Source organism: Pan troglodytes, chromosome 3 (assembly GCF_028858775.2).
Source record: "Pan troglodytes isolate AG18354 chromosome 3, NHGRI_mPanTro3-v2.0_pri, whole genome shotgun sequence".
NCBI lineage: Eukaryota > Metazoa > Chordata > Mammalia > Primates > Hominidae > Pan > Pan troglodytes.
The window spans coordinates 6,941,909-6,968,882 of record NC_072401.2 but is presented as its reverse complement, the minus strand read 5'-3'; the positions used below and the strand labels follow the sequence as shown (position 1 = coordinate 6,968,882).

The window sequence follows — 26,974 nt, the reverse complement described above, 5'->3', positions numbered from 1 at the left end:
CTAGGTTGCCCAGAAAGTGGACTCCAAGATGAAAACTAGATGCACGTTTTTTAGGGATTAACACTTGTGGAAGAGAAGGAATGCAAGGCTGGGACGGGGGAGGAGGTGGGCTGCGTGATGCAATCCTCACAAAAGCCTCAGCAGACCCCACAAGCTCAGAAGCCACCATGTCCCTCAAAGTTGTCCCAAATTGGGGTAAGAGAAATAGCGACCTCAGATTTCCAGCCCATGACTCACTAGATGTAGGCTACCCAGGAAAAAGGGCATGACTTTGGCTAACGCAGCTTCCTCTGAAAAGGCACTGCCCAGAGGGCTAACCAGCTGAAGGGTGTTTGTCAGCAACACTTCTAGCAGCTGAGGGAGAAAGGCTTCAATCTGGAAGGAGGGTGGGGTATCACATCTCCTCTATGTCATCCCTCACCCTGCAACTGTAATCGCTATATTCCCAGTGCAAGGCCTAGAAAACAATGTTCCAATTGGAAAGACTGAAGGTGCTCTGGCTCTCTGAAGGCAGAGGCCTGGACCACAGGATTACATGTGGTTTCTTCCCACACTAAGAACCAAGTGTGTTTCTTCCTCACCCGGTTCCCAACAGCAGACAGAGAGAAAGCTTCCCTTTGATTAGAGGCTGAGCCTCAGAAACCGTTAAGATGTTCACCCTCCATTTGACAGTGAGAACAATCTGGGATACATCAGATTCCATTCTTAAAGGACTAACATTTCTCAATAACCTTTTAGGTCTTTCGTCTTTTCAAGCAAATGAATACTTTTATTAACATGGTAAGTTTTTTTTTGTTTTAACATGGTAGGGTTTTGACCTCAAATATTTGTTAGGTCTGCTACTCAAATGAACTTACAGCTGGACAACGTATGAACCTTGAAGATGCCTCTTCCAGTCCAGTTTAGGGTCCAATGCAGACAGTTCCATACTCTCATCCCCGAGCCCCTCAAGGGCCTTTGCCAATCTTTCATTTTATGCCAAGTCCTCTAAAACGCATCAGGGTATTACATCAACTTGTACAGAATATCAAGATCTTATCTTCTATTTTAGGTTCCATGTCAAATAAAGCTGAGTTAGGTTGTCCAAACAAACTCACCAGACAGGTTACATAAGATAGTGTACCACAACAAATTTAAATTTTGAACAAAATACATCTCTCCTCCTTTGGTCTCACACAGAAATTAAAGTCTCCAAATACAGACAATACTATCCATTCTCCAGCTCTTCTCCAGATTCACGAGTCCCAGCCAGGTCGGCCCATCCACACTCCCCGTTGAAGTCTGGTCCTTTCTTCAGTAGTTGCTGCATGGAGTCGTCTTCCAGAATTAATGCAGCTCCTTCAGCACCTCCAGGGCTGGAGAACTCCAACTGTGAGTCTCATGTGTCACACACAGACCCAAAGTTCCAGGGAGCTATCAGGTCACACAAGAAATAGCAAAGCACCTCAAAAATTTAGAAGTAACAACCAAAGCCCGGGAACAAATGTGACTGCTGCAAGAGCTTACAATCTAGGCCTTAATTCCTGTATGTGAGAGCATTTTCAAACAAAATTACTTCCCAAACAAAAACACGTTAACAATCGAAACTCATATTGAGGTCATCAACCACAGACCATAGCAGAAAACGTAGTGTTAAGTGAGACAGAGCATAGACAGAGGAAAAAAGAGAAAACAAAAGGCTCTCTGGTTTCGGCTTCTCCAGGATGTCAGCCAATCTCCACCAGTTGACCAGAATCCATTGGCTGTAAACCTAAAGCACAATGGGAAGAAATTCATCATCGAGAGGTTAATCCCAGGCACAACGACCCCCAAACCCTCACGAACGCCACTGTGCAGGACGCCACCTCTTCTGGCCACCACCTGACTCACTCCAGTCTCTAGCAACGTTGACTTGCCCAACGTCTTCCCCGAAAATCCTCTATTTCCACCCCCGCTTGCTGGACGGCCCGGGACCTTGTCCGTTTCTGTTTCCTTGGCGACTCTGAGATTTATGACCGTCCACTGAACACGCATCACGCCCAAACCCGGCCACTCTGATTATCCCACGCCGCCACCGTCAAAAACCAAAACACGGAGACGGGGTCCAGATCCGCCCTGACCGCAGCACGCCTTTATTCTCCCGCCCCACCCCCGATTCCGGTGCATCTCGATGAAATCATCGCTCTCGAAGAGCGGCCAAGCTGGGGCCGCTCCTCGGCCTGGCGCGGGTGCCCGACTTACCGCCGACCGCGCTCACGACGACTCGCTCTTCTCTATCCGCCGGACCAGCTCCACCAGCATCTCTGCCATCTTCGCAATCTCCTTGGCCTTCTCCTCGGCCTTCTCGCACCTCTTGGCCGCCCGGCCCTCGGCCGCGTCGCCCGGGTTCTGGAGGTGGTTGAGGGCGCTCTCCTCCGAGGCCTCCACCTGCGTTTTGATCTGGATGAGCATATTGTCCATCTCCCACAGCTTGCTCCGGTTCCGCAGGTACGCCCGCCCGTGCTCGCGCGTCAGCGACGCGATGTCCTCGCGCATCTCGTTGATGACCGGGAGCAGAAACTGCTCGAAATCCTCCTCGGGCTCCAGCACCTCCACTTCCTCCGGTTCCGCCAGCTCGACGATGTCCAGGGGCCGCATCTCTTCCCACTGCCTCGGAACCGCAATAGCGATGTCTGTTGGAAAGAGAAAACCGACACTCGCTATGCTTAGCAATAGAGAGCCCGAATATTCCTGAAAACTTTTACCCTTTTTCAACTTTTCTTCTCAGAGAAGCCACGAACAAGCGACTTACGCGCAGAGTAACGGCGAACAAAATGGAGTCCCGGCCGTCAACCAGCGCTCTGCGCGTTGCGGCCCCTTTCACGACACAGCCGGGCCTCTTTACGGTCAGTGGGGCGAGCTGCGGGCGCGCGCACGTCTAGAAAGAGAGGCACCGGCGGCGGCGACGGGGCCGCACGGACGCGCACGCAGGCACGCGCAGGTACGGGACCGCACGCTCTCGCTCGTTCCTGCTTTCCCGTTACCTCTGTGCGTCACCCCTGTTTTACCCTGTGTTTGGTGGGTGGCCTCTTCTGGGTGTTTCCTTCCGATAGGGCTTCTTGAGCACGCGAGTTTACATTTTTTAAAAAGGCCTCCCACACTTCCGAGGCGCGGTGGCTCACGCCTGTAATCTCAGCACGTTGGGAGGCGAGGTGGGTGGATGGCTTGAGGTCAGGAATTCGAGACCAGCCTGGCCGACATGGCGAGACCCCGTCTCTACCAAAAATACAAAAATTAGCCGGGCGTCGTGTTGCACGCGTGTAATCCCAGCTGCTTGGGAGGCTGAGACAATCGTTTGAAAACGGGAGGCGGAGGTTGCAGTGAGCCCATATCGCGCCACTGCTCTCCAGCCTGTGCATTAGAGTGAGACTCCGTCGCAAAATAAAGAAATAAAATATAAATGAAAATTAAAAAGGGCCTTACACACTAGAAGAGGAGGATCCTACGTGATAATGCAGCTACCCCAGGTGGACGCTTAAAGCCCCTTCCTTTCACGCAGGGGGACCTGAGTCCCCTCAGCCGTTTTATTTACTTTTTTTTTTTTTTTTTTTTGGAGACAGAGTCTCGCTCTATCGCCCAGCCCAGGCTGGAGTGCAGTGGCACGATCTCGGCTCACTGCAAACTCCGCCTCCGGGGTTCACACCATTCTCCTGCCTCAGCCTCGCGAGTAGCTGGGACTACAGGCGCCTGCCACCGCACCCGGCTAATTTTTTGTATTTTTAGTAGAGACGGGGTTTCACCGTGTTAGCCAGGATGGTCTCGATCTCCTGACCTCGTGATCCATCCACCTCGGCCTCCCAAAGTGCTGGGATTACAGGCGTAAGCCACCGTGCCGGGCCTTATTTACTTATTATTATTTAAAAAGTTTTTTTTTATTGAGGCAGGGTCTCGCTCTGTCGCCCAGGCTGGAGTCCAGTGGTGGGATCATGGCTCACTGCAGCCTTGATCTTCTGGCCTCAAGTGATCCTTCCACTTCGGGCCTCCCAAAGTGCAGAGATTACAGGCATGAGCCGCGCGCCTGGCCCTTTCTGCCTTTTTAAAGAGTAGTTTTCCTTTTTCCTTGGATGACAGTCAGAAGGGTCTGGGTGTCTTTTCACCAAACCGGCCTCCCCACACCCCAAGGTGGAGCCTGGCTGCTCCGTCCTGAGGCCCCAGCAGACCCATGTTCAGTGTGTGGTGCAAGGCGCTGTCCAGAGCTTCTGAGCCCTTCCACTGGATCCTAGGCTCTTTGTGGTCTTAGCTCTGTGGCCCTAATGCCCTAACGCCCTGGGCAGAGCTTGGCGCATATTGGTAAATTTGCCTTAACATCCACTCAAGACAGAATGAGGAGAGATACGTTAATTTCCTAGCTTGTTGTCCCATTCCCAAACATCAATAAACTTTTCAGAAATCCAGCTTACATAAATCCCATGGATTTGGCTTCCATTTTCCAGGTAAAGGGACACATCACAGTTTTGACTACAGCAGAATTAAGGATTCAGAGAAACGTAAGTATATGTTTTGTTTTGACTTTTCTCAGGTTCTTAATATTTTGGTTGCTCTTGTAAAAACCCAACTTTTGGGCTTACTTGTGTGAAAGGAAAATAAATCTTGGGACCCCATAATCACTAAACCAAAGGGGACAGTCAAGCTGGGAACTGCATCAGTCAAACCTGCCTCCCATTCTATTCCTAAAAAAGATAGCTACTAAGATTAAAAAGCTACCTACCTCCCTCACAAGGAAATTCCTTGTGGACAAATGACAGAACTCAGAGCCACCCGTCTGCTCACTGAGATAGATGCATCTCTGACTGCCTCCTTTGGAAAGGCCAATCAGAAACTCAAAAGAATGCAACTGTTTGTCTCTTATCTACCTATTAACTGAAAGCCCCTGCCCTGCTTCAAGTTGTCTGGCCTGTCTGGACCAAACCAATGTACATCTTACATATAGTGATTGATGTCCCATGTCTCCCTAAAATGTATAAAACCAAGCTGTACCCCAACCACCTTGGGCACATGTCATCAGGACCTCCTGAGGCCATGTCATGGGTGTGTGTCCTTAACCTTGGCAAAATAAACTTTCTTTTTTTTTTTTCACATTTCTCTCATTTTTTAAATTATTATTATACTTTAAGTTTTAGGGTACATGTGCACAATGTGCTGGTTAGTTACATATGTATACATGTGCCATGCTGGTGTGCTACACCCATTAACTCGTCATTTAGCATTAGGTATATCTCCTAATGCTATGCCTCCCCCCTCCCCCCACCCCACAACAGTCCCCAGAGTGTGATGTTCCCCTTCCTGTGTCCATGTGTTCTCATTGTTCAATTCCCATCTATGAGTGAGAACATGCGGTGTTTGGTTTTTTGTCCTTGCGATAGTTTACTGAGAATGATGATTTCCAATTTCATCCATGTCCCTACAAAGGACATGAACTCATCATTTTTTATGGCTGCATAGTATTCCGTGGTGTGTATGTGCCACATTTTCTTAATCCAGTCTATCATTGTTGGACATTTGGGTTGGTTCCAAGTCTGCTATTGTGAATAGTGCCGCAATAAACATACGTGTGCATGTGTCTTTATAGCAGCATGATTTATAGTCCTTTGAGTATATACCCAGTTAATGGGATTGCTGGGTCAAATGGTATTTCTAGTTCTAGATCCCTGAGGAATTGCCACACTGACTTTCACAATGGTTGAACTAGTTTACAGTCCCACCAACAGTGTAAAAGTGTTCCTATTTCTCCACATCCTCTCCAGCACCTGTTGTTTCCTGACTTTTTAATGATTGCCATTCTAACTGGTGTGAGATGGTATCTCATTGTGGTTTTGATTTGCATTTCTCTGATGGCCAGTGATGGTGAGCATTTTTTCATGTGTCTGTTGGCTGCATAAATGTCTTCTTTTGAGAAGTGTCTGTTCATATCCTCCTCCCAGTTTTTGATGGGGTTGTTTGTTTTTTTCTCGTAAATTTGTTTGAGTTCATTGTAGATTCTGGATATTAGCCCTTTGTCAGATGAGTAGGTTGCAAAAATTTTCTCCCATTTTGTAGGTTGCCTGTTCACTCTGATGGTAGTTTCTTTTGCTGTGCAGAAGCTCTTTAGTTTAATTAGATCCCATTTGTCAATTTTGGCTTTTGTTGCCATTACTTTTGGTGTTTTAGACATGAAGTCCTTGCCCATGCCTATGTCCTGAATGGTAATGCCTAGGTTTTCTTCTAGGGTTTTTATGGTTTTAGGTCTAACGTTTAAGTCTTTAATACATCTTGAATTAATTTTTGTGTAAGGTGTAAGGAAGGGATCCAGTTTCAGCTTTCTCCATATGGCTAGCCAGTTTTCCCAGCACCATTTATTAAATAGGGAATCCTTTCCCCATTGCTTGTTTTTCTCAGGTTTGTCAAAGATCAGATAGTTGTAGATATGCGGCGTTATTTCTGAGGGCTCTGTTCTGTTCCATTGATCTATATCTCTGTTTTGGTACCAGTACCATGCTGTTTTGGTTACTGTAGCCTTGTAGTATAGTTTGAAGTCAGGTAGCGTGATGCCTCCAGCTTTGTTCTTTTGGCTTAGGATTGACTTGGCGATGCGGGCTCTTTTTTGGTTCCATATGAACTTTAAAGTAGTTTTTTCCAATTCTGTGAAGAAAGTGATTGGTAGCTTGATGGGGATGGCATTGAATCTATAAATTACCTTGGGCAGTATGGCCATTTTCATGATATTGATTCTTCCTACCCATGAGCATGGAATGTTCTTCCATTTGTTTGTATCCTCTTTTATTTCATTGAGCAGTGGTTTGTAGTTCTCCTTGAAGAGGTCCTTCACGTCCCTCGTAAGTTGGATTCCTAGGTATTTTATTCTCTTTGAAGCAATTGTGAATGGGAGTTCACTCATCATTTGGCTCTCTGTTTGTCTGTTATTGGTGTATAAGAATGCTTGTGATTTGTGTACATTGATTTTGTATCCTGAGACTTTGCTGAAGTTTCTTATCAGCTTAAGGAGATTTTGGGCTGAGACGATGGGGTTTTCTAGATATACAATCATGTCATCTGCAAACAGGGACAATTTGACTTCCTCTTTTCCTAATTGAATACCCTTTATTTCCTTCTCCTGCCTAATTGCCCTGGCCAGAACTTCCAACACTATGTTGAATAGGAGTGGTGAGAGAGGGCATCCCTGTCTTGTGCCAGTTTTCAAAGGGAATGCTTCCAGTTTTTGCCCATTCAGTATGATATTGGCTGTGGGTTTGTCATAGATAGCTCTTATTATTTTGAGATACGTCCCATCAATACCGAATTTATTGCGAGTTTTTAGCATGAAGGGTTGTTGAACTTTGTCAAAGGCCTTTTCTGCATCTATTGAGATAATCATGTGGTTTTTGTCTTTGGTTCTGTTTATATGCTGGATTACATTTATTGATTTGCGTATAATAAACTTCCTTAATTGACTGATGCATGTCTTAGATATTTGGGGTTCACACTTGACATATCAGAGACAGGTAGCTCATACATTTTTTATATGAATAAAAATAAGTGACTCAAACAAAAATGAGATACTACTAAGCACCTATTAGAATAGTCAAAATCCAGAACACCTACAACACCAAATGCTGTTGAGGACTTGGATCAACAGGAACTTTTATTCCTTGCTCGTGAGAATGCAAAATTATACTGCCATTTTGGAAGACAGTTTGGTAGTTTCTTACAAAACTAAGCCATATTCTTACAATAGGATCCAGCAATCACATTCCTTGGTATTTATCCAAATGAGTTGGAAACTTAGGTTCGCACAGAAATCTGCAGGTGGACGTGTCTACCAGCTTTAACTGTAGTTGGCAAAACTTGGAAGCAATCTAGATGTCCTTCCATAGGTGAATGGATACAAAAACTGTGGTACATCCAGACAGTGGAATATTAATCAGCATTAAAAAGAAATGTGTCATCAAGCCATGAAAAGACATGGAGGAAACTAAAATGCATATTATTTAAGTGAAGTCAATCTGAAAAGACTCCATATTGTATAATTCCAACTGTATGACATTCTAGGAAAGGTAAAACTTTGGAGATGGTAAAAAGATCTGAGTGGATTGGGAGGGATGAATGGGGGGAGCCACAGGATTTTTAGGGCAGTGGTGAAACTACTCTGTATGATACCATAATGATAGACACATGTCGTTATCCATTCATCCAAACCCATGGAATGTACAGCACCAAGAGTGAGCACTTATGTAAACTAAGGACTTCAGGTGATTATGATGCATTAATGTGGATGCATCAGTTGCAACAAACTTACCGCTGTGCGGGAGATGTTGATGGGAAGGGGAGGGTATGCAGTTGGGGGGACAGATGTTGTATGGGAGGTCCCTATACTTTCTGCTGTGAACCCAAAACTGCTTTAAACTGCTATTTAAACGGGAGGAAATAAACCCATCAAAAAACCAAATGGCTCCCGAAAGGTGGATGAGTTCAAAGACAGCACCTCTTCCCTGGGATGAGGTTAGATTGGGCCCCACTCCTCCAGGTGTTCTTGTGCAGGGCAGAAATGCCAGGTGCACAACATGCACCCAGGGACTGATGAGCTAGCGTTTCTTTGTTTTCTCTTTTATTTATTTCTTTCGCATTTCTTTTTCTTTTTTTTTTTGAAACAGAGTTTCACTCTGTCGCCCAGGTTGGAGTGCGGTGGTGCGATCTCGGCTTAGTGCAACCTCTGCCTCCTAGGTTGAAGCAGTTCTTCTGCTTCAGCCTCCTGTAGCTGGGATTACAGGCACCCACCACCACACCCAGCTAATTTTTGTATTTTTAGTAGAGATGGGGTTTTGCCATGTTGGCCTGGCTGGTCTTGAACTCCTGACCTCAAGCAGTCCACCCGCCTTGGCCTCCCAGAGTGTTGGGATTACAGGAGTGAGCCACCATGCCCAGCCTCTTTCATTAATTTCTGTTCTTATCTTTATTATCTCCTTTCTACTTTCTTTGATTTATTCTGTGCTTTTTAAAAATTTTCTTAGGTGAAACTCAACTCATTAATGGTTTCTTTTTTTCTAACGTAGCATTTAAGATCTTTAAATTCCCATCAAGCATGACTTTACTTGCATCACACAGCTTTTGATATTGGCATTTTCATTATTTAGTTCTAAGTGTACTTTTATTCCAATTATGATTTCTTGATCCATAAATTATTAGAACTGTGCTTTGGCCAGGCGCAGTGGCTCATGCCCGTCATCTCAGCACTTTGGGAGGCCGAGGCAGGCAGATCACAGGAGTTTGAGGCCAGCTTGGCCAACATGGCGAAACTCTGTCTCTACTAAAAATACAAAAATTAGCCAGGCGTGGTGATGGGCACCTGTCATCCCAGCTACTTGGGAGGCTGAGGCAGGAGAATCGCTTGAACCCAGGAGGTGGAGGTTGCAATGAGCCGAGATCGTGCCACTGCGCTCCAGCCTGGGCAACAAGAGCGAAACTCTGTCTCAAACAAACAAAAAACCAAAAACCAGAAAAAAAACCCAAAACTGTGTTTTAAAAATTTCAACCACATTAGAGCTGTTTATGCTCTTCTATTACTGATGTCTAACTTAATTGTATTCTTCTTAGAGATGGAGTTCGGTTTGATAGTGATTCTCTGAAATTTGTAAAAATTTCGGCCTGGGCATTTGCAGCACACTCTGTGTGTGTGCTTGAGAAGAGTGAGCATTCTGTAAGGCTGGGACCAGGACTTTATGCACATCCTCCAACTCCCACCTCCCCCAGTGTTGCAATAGCTTCCTGTTTTTGCCTCATTCATCTATAGTGCAATCTCGATGTAGATTCCATTTCTTTGGTGCATTGCAGAGTTTGTCTGGATTCATTTTTCTTTCTCTTGAGTGAATTATTTATAAATTTAGAGATTCTTTAGAAATCGTTGAAGTCAAAGATGCAATTTTGCAAACCAGTTTGACTGTGTGCAGCCCCAGGGCATCATTAGCTGTAGCCTGAGAACAAACACAGGTGCAAACAAAACCAGGGCGTTTCAGCTGATAAATGCTGCTGGTAAATGCTGCCGTGAGGCACAACTTGCTTTTCCCCAGGCTGGAAATTGGAGAACAGTTTGTCCTGGACCAAGTGATGAAAGGCAGGGCGACATGGGGGAAGAATTGGAACTCCCAGTCCTATGGCTCAGCTGTAAATTCTGCAGAGTAGAGCAGAGAAGGGATTGTTTTGTTCCCTCTTGGGAGGGGACGTGATGCTGAGGGCCCAGTGTGAGAGGCTTGGGGCACAGAGCGGCCTTTAATGATTCCCAGAGGCAGCACAGCCCCTGGACACCTGGGCGGCCTCCAGGGAAGGATTAGAGCTGCCTGCACACGTGTAGTCCTAGTGAGATGGCAGGAGGCGGGACTCTGGAGACAGGGCTCAGACATCAGACCAGTCTGAGGACTAGCTAAACAGGGGAGGAGGTAAAAGCACCTCTACAGAATACATGCCCACTGACAACACCCGGACATTACTGCCACCTTCCATGACAACAGCCTTATGACCCAGAAGTTACCACCCTATTTCTAGAAATTTCTGTATAATCTCCCCCCTTAATTTGCACATAATTAAAAGTGGGTATAGGCCGGGCATGGTGGCTCATACTTGTAATTCCAGCACTTTGGGAGGCCGAGGCAGGCGGATCACCTGAGGTCAGGAGTTTGAGACCAGCCTGGCCAGCATGGCGAAAACCCATCTCTACTAAAAATAACAAAAATTAGCTGGGTGTGGTGGCACGTGCCTGTAATTCCAGCTACTGGGGAGGCTGAGGCAGGAGAATAGCTTGAACCCAGGAGGTGGAGGTTGCACTGAGCTGAGATTGTGCCACTGCATTCCAGCCTGGGTGACAGAATGAAAGTCTGCCCGGAAAAAAAAAAAGCGGGTATAAATATGACTGTGGAACTGCCTCTGAGTTGCTACTCTGGGCACATTGGCTATGGGCAGCCCTGCTCTGCCAATGAGTGATACCTCTGCTGCTGCTGTACTCTGCTGCTTCAATAAAAGTTGCTAACACCACCGGCTTGCCCTGAAATTCTTTTCTGGGTAAAGCCAAGAACCCTCCTGGGCTCAGCCCCAATTTTGGGACTCACCTGTCCCTACTAGGGGCACCTGTTCAACATTGCTGGTCCTGGGAGCAGATGCAGAGGCTGAGCTGTGCCACCGCCTGAGATGGGGAGAAGCCTGGTGCTATGGACTGAATGTTTGTGTCCCCTGCAAGTTCTTATGTTGAAATCCTAACCACTAATGAGATAGCATTTAGAGATGAGGCCTTTGGGTGGTGATTAGGGTTAGATTTGGTCATGAGGGTGGGGTACCTATCACAGCATTAGTGCCTTGTAAGAAAAGATGCAAGAGGTCTTACTCTCTACTTTCTGCCATGTGAGGCTACGACAAGAAGACTGTTACTGGCCAGGTCCAGGTCTGTTCTGCCCATGTGCAGTAAATCAATCACTATGACATGGGTTCTGCAAAAGAAAAGATACTTATTCTCAAGGGCACCGGGTGAAGATGTGGGAAAACAGCTCTCAAATCCACTTCTCTGAAAATAAGGCTTAGGGATATTTATGGGTTAGAGAAGTGGGGTGGTTTAAGTCTTGGGGAAAGGTGATTGGCAGTGGGGAAAAATGAAGTAACAGATTCATTTTGCGCAAGTGTATTCAGGGTTCGTGACATTTCATAGTACCTATGTACAGAAAATGGTGGTGTTAGCATGATCTGAGGGTGGAGTATTTGGCCCTCTGATGTCCAAAGGCCACCTCTCAGGCACTTGCGTAGGCGCAGTTGAAGAGTTGGTGGTCTCAGCTGGTTTGAACATGACAGGAGCTGGCCCAAGTTCCTGAAAAATAACTGAAGTAACCATTACCATGGTGACCTACAAATGTTATCTATAAAGTAGCCAGTGAAGGTCAGGTGCAGTGGCTCATGCCTGTAACCCCAGCACTTTGGGGGACCAAGGTGGGAGGTTTGCTTGAGCTCAGGAGTTTGAGGCTTCAGTGAGCTATGAACATACCACTGCACTCCAGCCTAGGCAACAGAGTAAGATCCTGTTTCTTAAAAAGTAAAATAAAAAAATACAGTAGTCAGTAAAGGTTTAAGTTTTAGCATTCAGTGATGCATACTTCAGCTACCGTGGCCTTCAGCTTCATGGAAAAAGGGAGAAAAAATAACGAAAAGCAAGTGACCCAAAGCAAGCAGGGTAAGCAGATCTCATCAAATTAACGACTTAGTTTAAAGATGGCCATTTGCAAACCAGGAAGACAGTCCTCACCAGCCTCCAGATCTGGTGGCATCTTACCTTTGGACTTTCTGGGCTCAAGAACTATGAGAAATAAATGTTTGTTGTCTAAGCCATCCAGTCTGGCGTAATTTGTTATATCAGCCTGAAGAGCCTAATAGCTGGTGTCCGTCCCTAGGGAAGTCATAAGCAGACCGGCTTCCTCTCCTTTGCCCTTTGCTTGCTGTTGGCCCGAAGTGTGTAAACTGCCATGCTTCCTCCACTTTCTGTTTGCTGCTTCTCCAGAGACTTGAACAGCTTGACAAAACCAAAGCCTGAAGTTATAAATGGATGGGAAGAATGGGAATGTACACATGGTCCAAAGATTTTATCTTGCTATGGGAGAAAGAGGAAGGAGAGTGGGCAACAAAGCCATCTTTGTGGTGGTGAAGGATGATGATTATTTTATTTTGTTATTCCAGAAAGGAAATAGAGGCTTATTTGTAATTATTATGCCAAAAACAATCCAGAACAAAACTACTAGAAAAATTGAAAAGACTAGTAGAACTTTCAAAGTAATGAGGAGAAAAAAGAGAATAAAATGGGACTCTGGAAAATTGAAAAGAAAAGGGAAAATGAGGAGAGAAAACAATGAAGTAAAATGCACTATAAATAGAAAAGGGAACAAATATTTAATAAAATCCAATCATGGCTGGGCAGGGTGGCTCACGCCTGTAATCCTAGCACTTTGGGAGGCCGAGGCGGGCAGATCACGAGGTCAGGAGATCGAGACCATCCTGGCTAACATGGTGAAACCCCATCTCTACTAAAAATACCAAAAATTAGCCTGGTGTGGTGGCAGGTGCCTCTAGTCCCAGCTACTTGGGAGACTGAGGCAGGAGAATGGCATGAACCCTGGAGGTGGAGCTTGCCATGAGCCGAGATGGTGCCACTGCACTCCAGCCTGGACAACAGAGCGAGACTCCGTCTCAAAAAAAAAAAAAAAAAAAAAAACAAACAAAAAAACAAACAAAAAGAACCTAAAATCAAGGTATGTGCTATGTATAAGAAACACACCTATAATGAAGTGACAAGGAATGTATAAAAATTAAGGAATAAAGCACAATTTAAGGTTAAAATATGAAACAAGAGGAGCGTTGTGTAATGATAAATATGACTTACAAAGAAGTTATATATTTCAGTTATCTAGTGCTGTGTTCATGACACCCTAAATTTTTTTCTTGAGACAGGTCTAAGTCTGTTGCCCAGGCTGGAGTGGAATGGCATGATCATGGCTCACTGCAGCCTTGACCTCCCAGGCTCAAGTGATCCTCCCACCTCAGCATCCTGAGCATCTGGGACTACAGGTGTGCACCACCATGTCTGCCTAATTTTTTTTTTTTTTTTTTAAGAGACAAGGTCCCACCATGTTGCCCAGGCTAGTCTTGAACTCCCGGGCTCAAGTGATCCTCCCACATTAGCCTCCCAAAGTGTTGGGATTACAGGTGTGAGCCACCACACCTGGCCCAAATCTTATGGTACTTAGCACCATAACAATCATTTGTCACAATTCTGTGGGTTAGGAGTTTGGGCAGGGCTCAGCTGGTTGGTTCTTCTGCTTCATGTATAGTTTATCACCTAGAGTCACTCACTCTGCTGGGTTGAGCTGCTACCTGGAATGGTTGAAAAACCCAAAAAGGTCTCACTCACATGTCTGGGGTCTTAGCTGGGGTGTTGGAATGGTCAGAGGCATTCTCTTTCATTACCTTAGTGAGAAGGATTCTTATATTCCCTTTGGATGTAAGGAAAGCTGGGGAATGTGGACCCTGTCTGGGAAGCCACTTCTCAGCTAAAACTGTCATTTATATCATGGTGGGGAAGAATGGATGCCAGCAGAAAGCTAACTAACCCTGCCACAACCAAAAACATCCTTGTATTGTTTAAGCCAGTTTGAGCTAAGTACAGTCTGGATTATATAAAAAGAGCTGTTAGATACAAGATGTGAATTTGGACTTGTTTTATCTTTTTCCATTTATATATTTCACATTTTTGCATTTTTCTTTTAAATTTTTTAAATATTTTTTGGTGACAATAGCATATATATAACATTGTTTATATTCTCATATATACATGTGCATTTACCATGTATATCATATATAAGAGAATTGGGTAGAAACATTTTATATATATATGCGTATACAATATAGTTTCATCTATGAATAATTTTAAAGAAACTCACTGTTAACAATCAACTAAGTCTGGAAATAAAACCATGCCACACCTAGAAATCCAGGTGTGTTCCTTCTTAACTCAGATCTCCCTCGCCCCAGTGGAGGTAACCCCTCTTGTGACTTCTAGTTTCCCTTCCCTTCCCTTCACTTCCCTTCCCTTCCCTTTCCTCCCCTCCCTTCCCCTCCCCTCCCTTCCCCTCCCTTCCCTTCCCCTCCCTTCCCTTCCCTTTCCTCCCCTCCCTTCCCCTCCCCTCCCTTCCCCTCCCTTCTCAGCCCCTCCCTGCTCCTTCCCTCCCTTTGCTTCTCTTCTTTCTTTCTTTCTTTTTTTTTTTGAAACAGGGTCTTTCTCTGTCACCCAGACTGGAGTGCAGTGGCATGATCTCAGCTCACTGCAGCCTCAACCTCCCAGGCTCAAGCTATCCTCCTGCCTCAACGTCCTGAGTAGCTCGGACTACAGACATGTGCCGCCACCACCTGTTGTTTATTTTATTTTTTTGTAGAGATGGGGTTTTGCCATGTTGCTTAGGCTGGTCTTGAACTCCTGGGCTCAAGTGATCTGCCACCTTAGCCTCCCAAAGTGCTAAAATTACAGGACAGAGTCACTGCACACAGCCTTGGCCAGTCATTTCTTCACTTTCTTTGTTGTTTTATCCACTAGGAATGCAATCATAAAGAATACGGTATAGTCTTTCCCACTTTTGAACTTTATGTAAATGGAATCATAGTTATTCATTTGTATATTGCTGCTTCTGCTCAATATAATCTATCTATCATCTATCTAACATCTATCTATCATCTATCTGTCTATCATCTATCTATCACCTCTGTCTCTCTGAGATTCACCTGTATTGATGCAGGTAAGGATAGTTCACTCATTTTGATTGCTCTATGGCAGTGAGTGTTAAAATTGAGTGTGCATCAGAAAAACCCAGGAAATTTGTTAAAACACGTGTTCCAGGGCCCATCCCTACAGTTTCTGATTTATTTGATTTGGGATAAGGCCTGAGACTTTGTGTTTCTAACAACTCCTCAGGTGATGCTGGCACTACTGGTGTGGGGACCACACTTTGAGACCTGCTGCTCTGTAGTATTCTCTTGTATAAATAAACCAGCCTCTATCCAAGCACTGGTAAGGGGCCTATGAATGGTTTTAATTTACAGCTATCATGAACAATGCCACTGAACAGTCTTACGTATTCTTGTGCACACGAACATGATTCTTTTCTTTTTTTTTTTTTGAGATGGAGTCTCACTCTGTCACCCAAGCTGGAGTGCCATGGTGCATTCTCTCGGCTCACTGCAACCTCTGCCTCCCAGGTTCAAGCAATTCTCTTGCCTCAGTTTCCCGAGTAACTGGGGCTACAGGCATGCACCATTACACCCGACTAATTTTTTATTTTATTTTATTATTTATTTATTTATTTTTTGAGACAGAGTCTTGCTCTTTCGCCCAGGCTGGAGTGCAGTGGCGCGATCTCGGCTTACTGCAAGTTCCGCCTCCCGGGTTCACACCATTCTCCTGCCTCAGCCTCCCGAGTAGCTGGGACTACAGGTGCCTGCCACCACACCCGGCTAATTTTGTGTATTTTTAGTAGAGACGGGGTTTCACCATGTTAGCCAGGATGGTCTCGATCTCCTGACCTCGTGATCTGCCCACCTTGGCCTCCCAAAGTGCTGGAATTACAGGCATGAGCCACGGCGCCTGGCCTTTTTTTTTTTTTAGTAGAGATGGGGTTTCACCATGTTGGCCCAGGCTGGTCTTAAACTCCTGACCTCCCTCAAGTGATCTGCCCACCTTGGCCTCCCAAAGTGCTAGGATTACAGGCGTGAGCCACCACACCTGGCCAAACATCATTTTCTAGCTTACATACCTAGAACAGAATTGCTGGGTCTAGAGCATGAGTATCTTTAACTTTAGAAGATAACATGGAACTATTTTCTTAAGTTTGCTCCTTCTGTTTACTCTCACATTAGAAGTCTGAGAGAGTTTCCATGATTGTCCACTAAAAAATTGCCCATATTTTTAATCTTTTAAATAGAAAACACGGCAGATGTGAAACAGTGTCTTATTGTGGTTTTCATTTGCACAGACCTGATTGCTAAGGAGGCTGACCATCTTTTCACGCCTGTATTGACCGCTGGGGTTTCAGCTGGGGGCTGTCTGTGTACGATGCGAGGGAGGGTCAAGTTTCTTTTTGTTCCAAGTGAGGGGGAGTTGTCACAGCACCTCTGCCATGCAACATTCTTCCTCACCATGAGGCACCCCATCTCGCCTTTTTTTTTTTTTGAGACCGAGTTTCGCTCTTGTTGCCCAGGCTAGAGTGCAGTGGTGCGATCTTGGCTCATTGCAACTTCCGCCTCCCGGGTTCAAGCGATTCTCCTGCCTCAGCCTTCCTGAGTAGCTAGGATTACAGGCATGCACCACCACACCTGGCTAATTTTGTATTTTTGGTAGAGACGGGGTTTCTCCATGTTGGTCAGGCTAGTCCCGAACTCCCGACCTCAGATGATCCACCCGCTTCGACCTCCCAAAGTGCTGGGATTACAGGTGTGAGCCACCGCGCCCGGCCCCATCTCTCTTCTGTCAGCCTCCATGTGCGGAGTCCAGCTTCTGAGCTCTTTGTTTGCTCTGGTCTGAATGTTTTTGTCCGCCTAAATTCATATGCTGAACCCTAATCCCCCAGTTGATGGTATTAGGAGGTGGGGATGTTGGGAGGTGATTAGGTTATGGGGATTAGTGTAACTGAACTCGGGTTCAGGCCACTCACTCGCCGACATTCGAGAGACAAGTTTTGGTAAAAGGAAAGGTAGCTTTATTCGAGAAGCCAGCAGCTTAGGAGGTGGGGACGGGGGCAGTGAACTCTTGTGTTCAAAGATCACCTCTCCAAGTTGTGTCTCCAGATGCACGTTTTTAAGGGAAATCTGGGGAAGTGCGAATGATGATCAAAGCATTCTTGTGGAACAGCAGCTATGTGCGCAGTCTCAGGCAGGTAGTTACGATTGCTGTCTTGCGGGGATGTCATGTGACCTTTTGCAAGTGCAGCTATTTTTTCTTTTTTTTCTTTTTTTTTTTTTTTTTGAGACAGGGTTTCGTTCTGTTGCCCAGGCTGGAGTGCAGTAGCATGATCACGGCTTATTGTAGCCTTGACCTCCCCAGGTTCAGGTGATCTTCCCACCTCACCCTCTACAGTAGCTGGGACTAAAGGCACGCACCATCATACCTGGCTAATTTTTAAATTTTTTTTAGAGATTGGGTTTTACCAAGTTGCCCAGGCTGGTCTCCAACTCCTGGGCTCAAATGATCTGTCCCCCTCAGCCTCCCAAAGTGCTGGCTGCACCAGGCCAGCCAGACTAGTCTTAGTTTTGTTTTTTTTTTTTGGACAGTCTCACTCTGTTGCCCAGGCATGGCTCATTGCAGCCTTGACTTCACTGGCTCAGGGGATCCTTCCACCTCAGCCTCCTGAGTAGCTGGGACTACAGGCGAGTGCCACACCTACTTAAATTTTGTTACTATTTGTAGAGACGGGGTCTCCCTATTTTGCCCAGGCTGGTCTCAAACTTTTGGACTTACGTGATCCTCCTGCCTCGACCTCAGCCCAACTATTCTCATCTGGTGGGTGGAAACCTGCGGCTAGCCGCTTCCAGGATTGCTGGTCAGTGCACTTCTCTCTTGCTGAAGGTCCTCTTTCCCTGAGGCTGTTTTTAATGAATAGTGTGTAAGCGTAAGCTAAGCTGTAATTATACTCAAGCAAACAAAATTTTTCTTTAAGGTAGACTCAGTACTGTTATATTAGCACCCTCCTAGAAACCGAGCCCAGAGAGCTGCCTTGCCCCTTCTGCCATGTGAGGACGGAGCAAGACGGCACCATCTATAGACCAGGAAACAGCCCCTCCCCAGACACCGAATCTGCTGGCACCTTGGACTCCCAGCATCCAGAATTGGGACAAATAAATTCCTGTTGTTGATAAGCCACTCAGTGTATGGTATTCTTTTTTTTTGGAGACGGAGTCTCGCTCTGTCACCCAGGCTGGAGTGCAGTGGCACAATCTCGGTTCACTGCAAGCTCCGCCTCCCGGGTTCCGGCCATTCTTCTGCCTCAGCCTCCTGAGTAGCTGGGACTACAGGCCGCCCGCCACCACGCCCAGCTAATTTTTTGTATTTTTAGTAGAGACAGGGTTTCACTGTGGTCTCGATCTCCTGACCTCGTGATCCGCCCGCCTTGGCCTCCCAAAGTGTACGGTATTCTATGACAGCAGCCCAAACGGACGAAGATGTGCACTTGTGTGTGTGTTTTTTTTTTTTTTTTTTTTTTTTTTTTGAGACAGAGTTTTGCTCTTGTCGCCCAGGCTGGAGTGCAGTGGCACGATCTCGGCTCACCGCAATCTCCGCCTCCTGGGTTCAAGAGATTGTCCTGCCTCAGCCTCCCAGGTAGCTGGGATTACAGGTGCCCACCACCGTGCCCGGCTAATTTTGTATGTTTAGTAGAGACGGGGTTTCTCCATGTTGGTCAGGCTGGTCTCGAACTCCTGACCTTAGGTGATCAGCCCGCCTCGGCCTCCCAAAGTGCTGGGATTACAGTCGTTTGCCACCAAGCCCGGCTAATTTTTGTATTTTTTTTAGAGAGGGGGTTTCACTATGTTGGCCAGCCTGGTCTCGAACTCCTGGCCTCTAGTGATCCACCCACCTCGGCCTCCCAAAGTGCTGGGATTACAGGCACGAACCACTGTACCTAGCCCCAGTGCACTTCAGAATCATCCTGTCAAGTTCCACAATAAACCTGTTGGGGTTTTTATTGGGATTGTCAGTGAGCAACGTAGTTTATTGGGAGTTTGGTGGTGGTTGTTTGTAAAAAAAAAAACAAAAAAACAAAAAAAACAAATAAAAACAGACCATAAAATTCATCTTCCAAAGTTGCTAATTCATTGGTTTCTAGTATATTCACAAAGTTGTGCAACCAGCATTCCACAATTTCATCATCTTTCAAAGAAACCCCGTCCCTGTTAGCTGTCATGCCTCTTCTCTCTTCCTCCAGTCCCTGGCAACCACCAATGTGCTTTGTCTCTTATACACAGATTTGCCTATTCTGGACATTTCACATAAACTCGTGATTGGCTTCTTTCACTTAGCGTAATATTTGTAGGATTCACTCAGGCTGTGGCATGTGTCAGAATTTCCTTCCTTTTTATGGCCAAATAATATTCCATTGTATGGACAGAACACACTTCATGTCTTAATTCATCTGTGGATGGACATTGGGGTTGTTGCTACCGTTTGACTTTTGAGTAATGCTGCTATGAACGCGGGAGCACAGGTGTTGTGTGGATGGATGTTTTCAATTCTCTTGGGCATAGACCTGGGAAGGTTATACTTTTATTGATATTAATAGTTCTGATATTGGACATCCCTGCTGTGTGGTTTCACCTCTCATGGACTCTGACGGCTGCTGTGCCTTCTCTGCTCGGCAGGCGGTGCCCTGAGGCACAGGTGGGCGTCTGGGGCTGGAACTCTCGCTAGGCGCTACAACTTCCTCTCCTGCCCTGTGGCAGAGCCAAGCCCCTTGCAGGGCTGTTGCCAGCATGGGATGAGTCTATGAAAACACGCGGCACGCAGTAGGTCCACAGTTACCACTGGCAGCCTGGCAAGCCTGGCAGGGCCCGGACGGCAGATGCGCTTCGGTGCTGCTGTGGGTCTTGTGCTCTGCCTTAGGCAGAACGTCCTGGGTTTGTGTTTTGTGAATGAATGACGCATGAGTGTGCCAAATATCCTTTACGTGACAGGAGAGGAGAGGGCTGGCTTGATTGAGTGTGGGGGGGAAGAACCTGGATCTTGTAATTTTTATTAAAAAAAAATGAGGGGAAAAACCCCAAATATGACCATTTTCTGCCATTAGCCTGCAGATGAGCAGCTGACTCCCCAGTCCCGTCCCTCTGTGCTGCTTTTCCCTGTCCTGGGTCTGTTCTGTTGCATGGAGTTCCTGGGGGAAGCCCTGGGGCCGGGGCATCTGCCCAGGGCTCACTGCTGTTGAAAGTGAATGAAGAACGTCCGGATTTCCTTTGGGTGGACGGTGATGATGGGGCCTCCTGGTGGCCTCGAGGGAGAGGTGGTGTCACCTAGGGGAACAGAGGTGATCTGTCCAGTGTGGCCCGGGATGCCTCCTCCCAGCCTCCCTCTCACCCCCTGCACCTGTCTACAGTCTGCTGTGGCTCCCAGCCTCCCTCTCACCCCCCTGCACCTGTCTACAGTCTGCTGTGGCTCCCAGCCTCCCTCTCACTCCCTGCACCTGTCTACAGTCTGCTGTGGCTCCCAGCCTCCCTCTCACCCCCTGCACCTGTCTACAGTCTGCTGTGGCTCCCAGCCTCCCTCTCACTCCCCTGCACCTGTCTACAATCTGCTGTGGCTCCCAGCCTCCTCCTCACCACACTGCACCTGGCTACAGTCTGCTGTGGCTCCCACTGTGGCAATGGCCTATGGCACCCCCTTCTGCCAGGACTCCTGTGGGCCTCTTGCGTTTCTGCCCACCCCGAGGGCAATTCATAGGTTGGTCCTGGCCCTAGTGGCCTCAGTTCCTCATGGGTGTTGCCCTCAAAGCCCAAGAGCTTTCTGAGACCATCTGGTGAGTCTGCCCTTGCCTCACCAGGCTCCCCTGAAGGCATGCCCTGGGGTTGGGCTTCGATCTTGGGAGGGAGCCGTCCACTTATCTATCACTCATCCATCTTCCTTCCTTCTTTCCAACCAACATCATCTTCCCTCCCTCCCTCCCTCCGTCCCTTCCTTCTCCCCACCACCAACTGAGCGTGCACCATGCACCCGCCACCATGCTGTGTGTAGTGGACAACGAGCTGCACAGGACAGAAGAAACCCCTGGGGCCAGGAGAGTGGAGGAGGCACTTGGCCTGGTTGGTGACTCTGGGGAGGCATCCTGGGGAGCTTGAGCAGGTGCTGGCCAGAGTGAATGGGACCTGTGCCTCCCAGGCAGAGGGCATGGTGCGGAGAGGGACTGGAGCCTGGAAGCTGCCTGTAGTGCAGGAGCTCACGGTGGCACATGTCGTATGAGGCAGGGACCGGCTGATGGGCTGAGGTCAGCAGGGCCAAGGTGGGCAGAAGCCCCTGGGCCCCTAGCTGTCACCCAGGGCACAGGCAGGGCGTGTGTGGAGCCCTGGCAGGCAGAGAGTAACCCAAAGCCTTTCTTAACCGACTGTGGTAGATTTGGGAGGGCTGCGGGTTCAGAGTAGGAAAGCAGCCTCGCAAGGTCGCACAGGCCGGGACAGGCAGATGGTTGGATGTGCACCGGGTCTGACCAGCTGCTGAGCCTGGCTGGGAGTCCTGGGTAGGGAGCTGAAGCGGGGGTCCCCAAACCTCTGTGGTGGCCAGGCCCCGTCCTCCAGCTCCAGCGGTGCAGCATGCTCAAATCCCAGGTCCCTGTGAGCGAGCGCTCCTCCACTGCCACCACGGACCCCAGCGCCTGCAGCACAGCCTGCAGGGAGAGGAGCAGAGGGAGAGTGAGCTGCACCAAGTTCCAGAGCTGAGCAGAGAACCAAGACAGCAGCAGGGCAGACACACCATGAACTCGGTGTCCTCAGGAACCCAGGTCCTGCCCTGGTGCCTGACACAGCTCCCTCATCTGCTTCTCACAGCACATCTGCGAGGACAGGACTGGCCGTGTACTTTACAGATGAGGACACTGAAGTGGGAGGTGCATGCTTCACCAGGTGGCCGAGCCGGAGGAGCAGCCCGGGAGGTGTGGCATTTTGAGCTGCCCACCCCACCGCAGAGTTCTCCTCTCCCCACATTGCTCAGGTGGCCCCGTGCCCAGTCCAGGGAGGAAGCCAGCCACAGTTACCCCATCCCCCTTTCCCAGTAGGCCTTGTCCCAGCCTCCCTTACACCTAGGGGAGGCAGGAGGCCCTTAGGGGTCTGGAAAAGTCTGTGGAGCAGGAGGGGTGGGGGTGGTTCTTGGAGAAGCTTCTGTGTGCTGACGGAGGGAGAGAGCCACGCTAGGGCAAGGCCTTTCTGGCCACTACTGCCGAGCCCCACCCTGCCTTGAAATTTGCTCATGAGGGAGGCCTGTGCCATCTTGTGACCGCAAACAAGCAGACGGCAAAAGACAAAAGCCAGTCTGCCGGCGATGGCAGGAGGACGACAGTGATCGGGCCCACGGTGACAGCGCTTGGGGTCCATCGGACATGCCTGTTCGGTGAGAAAACACTCTGTCCTCTGTTCTAAGCACATCTGTTAGGTGTTTTGTGACTTGCAGCCAAACTCACTGCGTTCCTAACTCAATGGTCTTTCCACCCCACCACCGTCCACGTCGGGCAGGGAGTCATGGTGTCCATCCCAACCGTCTCCTTGTCTCAGGGCCTTGGTGCTTCCATCTGTGAAACGGGGGAGCATCAGATGACCAACTTCCAGGTCCCACGCCGGCCTCCTTGCTTCCCAGGGCAGGCTGGCCCTGTGCTGGGCACTGGTACCCGCCATGGCCTAGACCTGCTCTCAGGCAGGCCAGGGACCGTGAGGAAAGGATCCTCCGTGGCGAGGATCATGAAAGAGGAGGTGGGTGGCCCAGTAAGACATCATGGCGAAAAGGTACTGGGGCTTCTCTGGATTCCCCTGAAGATTCAGATGTCGAAGGAGGCCCAAGGCAGAAACACAGAGATTCACAGAAATTCTCCATGAGCAGGAAATGAAATAGAAAGAATGCAAACTGGGAAAGAAATGAGGCAGCTCAGGTCGTGCCTTCTGGGGAGGGAGCGTGGGCAGGCCAGGTGGCGGAAGCCTCGCCTGATAGTAGAGTTGAGAGGGCAACATCAGCCAAGAGGGGAACCTGGAAGGGGACGAGGCCTGGGGGCCCTGACACTGCACGAGGCCCCTTAGTGCCAGGGCCTCTCAGCAACCTTCTGGGCAAAGAACTCTCACCTCTCCCCATTTTACATGGGGGGAAACTGAGGCCCAGAGGCATGGGGTGCCGGAGATGCCCCCGTAGAGGGGCCTGGGTGTGGACCCTGGATTGTCTGACTCTAAGTCACCTTTCAAAGCAACTCTATGGGGAATCTGTTTTGTTTTTGGATTACACAGATGTTGTCTGTGTTTTAAAAGTTTTACCACAGAATAAACAAGAAAGAAAATACAGGCCACTCACGCCTGTAATCCCAGCACTTCAGGAGGCTAAGACAGGCAGATTGCTTGAGGCCAGACGTTCGAGACCAGCCTGAGCAACACAGCAAGACCCTGTCTCTACTAAAAATAAAAAAACTAGGCCAGGCTTGGTGGCTCACACCTGTAATCCCAGCACTTTGTGAGGCCGAGGCAGGTGGATCACCTGAGGTCAGGAGTTCGTGACCAGCCTGACCAACATGGAGAAACCCTGTCTCTACTAAAAGTACAAAAAAATTAGCCGGGTGTGGTGGCACATGCCTGTAATCCCAGCTACTCGGGAGGCTGAGGCAGGAGAATCGCTTGAACCTGGGAGATGGAGGTTGCAGCCAGCTGAGAGCGCACCATTGCACTCCAGCCTGGGGGACGAGAGCGAAACTCTGTCTCAAAAAAAAAAAAAAAAAATTAGCCAGCGTGGTGGCGCGCCCCTGTGATCCCGGTTACTTGGGAGGTTGAGGTGGGAGGATCACTTGAGCCAGGGAGGCAGAGGTTGCAGTGAGCTGAGATTGTGCCACTGCACCACAGACTGGGCAACAGAGTGAGATCCTGTCTCACATATACACAAAAAACCCTAAAAAACCAGGCCAGTTGTAATACCTGACAAACCCAGAAGACCATGAAGAAGGGCAGGGTGGGGCCCATACCAGCGTCCATTTGGGAGGACGCCCTCGTGCATCTCTTTGCTAAGGCAGTTTCTTGGGGCTTCATCTAGGGTTTGCTTCCCTGGCTTATGGCCTGGATGGGGGTGGGGAAGTTCACCTCCAGATTCACTGTCACTGGCTGAGACAGGACTGGGTCCTCGCCCACTTCATACAGGTGGTGGAGCCGCAGCAGGACACGGCGGAGGTCAGCCTGGGCTTCCCCTCGATGGCCTTTGGGGACAGAAGGAAGGTGGCAGTGAAGACCCTCATCAACCAACCCCAATGCCCCGGTCTATACCCGCTGCTTTACACACTCAGCTCCATTTCCTATCCGTAACCTCCTCGATATGGTTTGGCTGTGTCCCCAACCAAATCTCATCGTGAATTGTAGCTCCCATAATGTCCACATGTTGTGGGAGGGACCTGGTGGGAGGTAATTGAATCATGGGGGTGGGTCTTTCCTGTGCTGTTCTTGTGATAGTGAATAAGTCTCACGAGACCTGATGATTTTGTAAAGGGCAGTTCCCCTGCACACGCTCTCTTGCCTGCCACCATGTAAGACGTGACTTTGCTCCTCATTTGCCTTCTGCCATGATTGTGAGGCCTCCCTATCCAGGTGGAACTGTGAGTCCATTAAACCTTTTTTCTTCATAAACTACCCAGTCTTGGGTATGTCTTTATGAGCAGCATGAGAACAGACTAATAGACTCCCTGTGAGACAGCTGACATGGCCCCCACTCGACAAGGAAACCAAGGCTCAGAGAGGGGCAGTCACGTGCCCAAGGCATACAGCTGGTGCGCGGCAGAGGGAGGATTCCCACCCAGGTCTGGCCGACTGTAAGGCTGCCCACCATGACACCAGCTGCAATGTTTCCATCCTCGTCCACTGTTGTGGGCATATTGGGGCATGTCCTCAAATACTCCAGTCTCTCCTACCCTGCCCCCTTTGAAGTCAGGGTAAGCTGTGTGGCCTCTGTGGCCAATGCAAAGTGAGCTGAAGTGACGCAGTACTTCCCGGCAGAAGCTTTTTCTTGCCATGGTGAGTGAGGAAGCACGTGCTGCAATACAAACTCCATCAGCGGGGGGCGTGGTGGCCACAGCAAGAAAAACCTTCCTGCTAACCCCACTGGATGCACAGCATGGGGGAGAAATGAATATATACTGTTAAGACCGTGGGCATTCGGGGCTCTTTGTTACTGCAGCATACGCCAGCCGCCCTGACTGATATAATGCTGTCATTTGCCACGTGATGTATGTGATCTCCTGTCCCATCCCTGATCTTCCCACTCAGAAAGGCTCATTGCCATTGCTCCCGTTTTACAGATGGGAAGACCAAGGCTCAGAGGAAAGCACTGAGTTCAAGGTCCTGGAGAGAGGACCTGGTTAACACGGGTGCTTCCTAAACCCTGGCTGGTAGAACCTCAGCTCTGCAGCTATGCCTCAAAGCTGACTAAATCAATCTGTCTGGGATTAGAATTGAGGCATCAGTATTGAAAAAAAAAATTTTGGCAGGGTGTGGTGGCTCACACCTGTAATCGCAGCACTTTGGGAGGCCAAGGAGGGCGGATTGCCTGCTGTCAGGAGTTTGAGACCAGCCTGGTCAGCACAGTGAAACCCTGTCTCTATTAAAAATACAAAAATTAGCTGGGCATGGTGGTGGGCACCTGTAATCCCAGCTACTCGGGAGGCTGAGGTAGGAGAATTGCTTGAACCTGGGTGGTGGAGGTTGCAGTGAGCCAAGATCACACCACTGCACTCCAGCCTGGGCAACAGATTGAGACTCTGTCTCAAAGAAAAAAAAATTTTTTTTAGAGACAGGGTCTTGCTCTGTTGCCCAGGCTGGAGTGCTGTAGCATGATTACAGCTCACTGCAGCCTTGAACTCCTGGCCTCAAGTGATCCTTTCACCTCAGCCTCCTGAGTAGCTGGGACCACAGGCAAGCATCACCACACCCGGCTAATTTTTAAATTTTTTTTTGTAGAGACAGAGTCTAGCTATGTTGCCCAGGCTGGTCTCGAACTCCTGGCCTGAAGTGATCCTGCTACCTCGGCCTCCCAAAGTGCTGGCATTACAGATGTGAGCCACCTTGCCTGGCCCATTTTTAAGAAGCTATCATGGGGCTATGGGGTAGCTGGTTTTCAGAATGGCACAGGGGAATGACTGCCCAAGATCACAAAAGCCAAGAGGTTTGTGAAAGTGCTTCCACATCTCCTAGTGTGGTGGTGAGGAGTTCCAGCTCCAAAGTCAGGGAAGGCCTCCTGTGTCCCGCACAGCAGGAATGGTGAGGGATCCCATTTCACAAGGCGGCTGCAGATGCCTGGGAAAGCAGGCTCAGGCACACGCCACCATGACCAGAGAACTTTTCTATTTTTATTTTTATAGACACAGGGTCTTCCTATGCTGCCCAGGCTGGTCTTGAACTCCTGGGCTCAAGCAATCCACCTGCCTTGGATTCCCTAAGTGCTGGGATTCCAGGTATGAGCCACTGCGCCCCACCCTTTTCCTCGTATTCTTAATTCTGCAGGTGTGCCAGGCCTTGGGGACCTGAGGATGGCCGAGGCACAGTCTGACCCTGCCTTTCCGCTGCTCACGGTGTAGAGGGGGCAGAGGAGGTGCAGCTGGGGCTCTGGCAACAGGACAAGTCAGTTCCCAGCAGGTGTCACCTCCTCGGGGAGCCCCCCATCATGCTGTGCAGGGGGATTCCTCTTGTCCTTGTCATTACTGCCTGGGGACTTGAT

The 26,974-nt window shown here is 48.6% G+C and overlaps 2 protein-coding genes and 1 long non-coding RNA gene across 12 annotated transcripts in view; 1 reads left to right on the top strand and 2 right to left on the bottom strand.

The window, feature by feature from the left end:
• Nucleotides 1–748: 748 nt before the first annotated feature.
• Nucleotides 749–2,898, bottom strand: MRFAP1 (Morf4 family associated protein 1). Of its 2 annotated transcripts, XM_016951263.4 has the most exons (3): nucleotides 2,771–2,898; nucleotides 2,221–2,651; nucleotides 749–1,750 (listed from the first exon to the last, which is right to left on the bottom strand). In XM_016951263.4, the coding sequence occupies exon 2, from the start codon at nucleotides 2,614–2,616 to the stop codon at nucleotides 2,233–2,235; it is 384 nt and encodes a 127-aa protein (XP_016806752.1). In that variant the 5' UTR covers nucleotides 2,617–2,651; nucleotides 2,771–2,898; the 3' UTR covers nucleotides 749–1,750; nucleotides 2,221–2,232. The 2 variants fall into 2 exon arrangements, with proteins under 2 accessions (XP_016806752.1, XP_016806751.1); XM_016951262.4 differs by having other exon boundaries at nucleotides 2,221–2,877.
• Nucleotides 2,861–24,894, top strand: LOC107974175 (uncharacterized). 4 transcript variants are annotated; one of them, XR_002943499.3, is made up of 4 exons: nucleotides 2,861–2,959; nucleotides 4,452–4,505; nucleotides 22,081–22,639; nucleotides 24,412–24,894. It is a non-coding gene; the product is annotated as an uncharacterized LOC107974175 (long non-coding RNA). The 4 variants fall into 4 exon arrangements; XR_010156420.1 differs by lacking the exons at nucleotides 22,081–22,639; nucleotides 24,412–24,894 and adding an exon at nucleotides 18,216–18,293; XR_010156419.1 differs by lacking the exon at nucleotides 22,081–22,639 and having other exon boundaries at nucleotides 2,934–3,006; nucleotides 24,412–24,525.
• Nucleotides 19,344–26,974, bottom strand: part of MAN2B2 (mannosidase alpha class 2B member 2) — a 47,540-nt gene continuing 39,909 nt past the window's right edge. For 4 of the 6 annotated variants that reach the window (XM_016951259.3, XM_016951258.4, XM_016951261.4 and 1 more), the window contains 3 exons: nucleotides 24,355–24,467; nucleotides 21,803–21,920; nucleotides 19,344–20,556 (listed from right to left, as the gene is read on the bottom strand). In XM_016951259.3, the coding sequence (XP_016806748.3) occupies nucleotides 20,459–20,556; nucleotides 21,803–21,920; nucleotides 24,355–24,467 (329 nt within the window). In that variant the 3' untranslated portion in view covers nucleotides 19,344–20,458. Of the gene's footprint in view, nucleotides 20,557–21,802; nucleotides 23,053–24,354; nucleotides 24,468–26,974 lie in introns of all 6 variants that reach the window. The other 2 variants (XR_010156418.1, XR_010156417.1) reach the window with 1 other exon arrangement.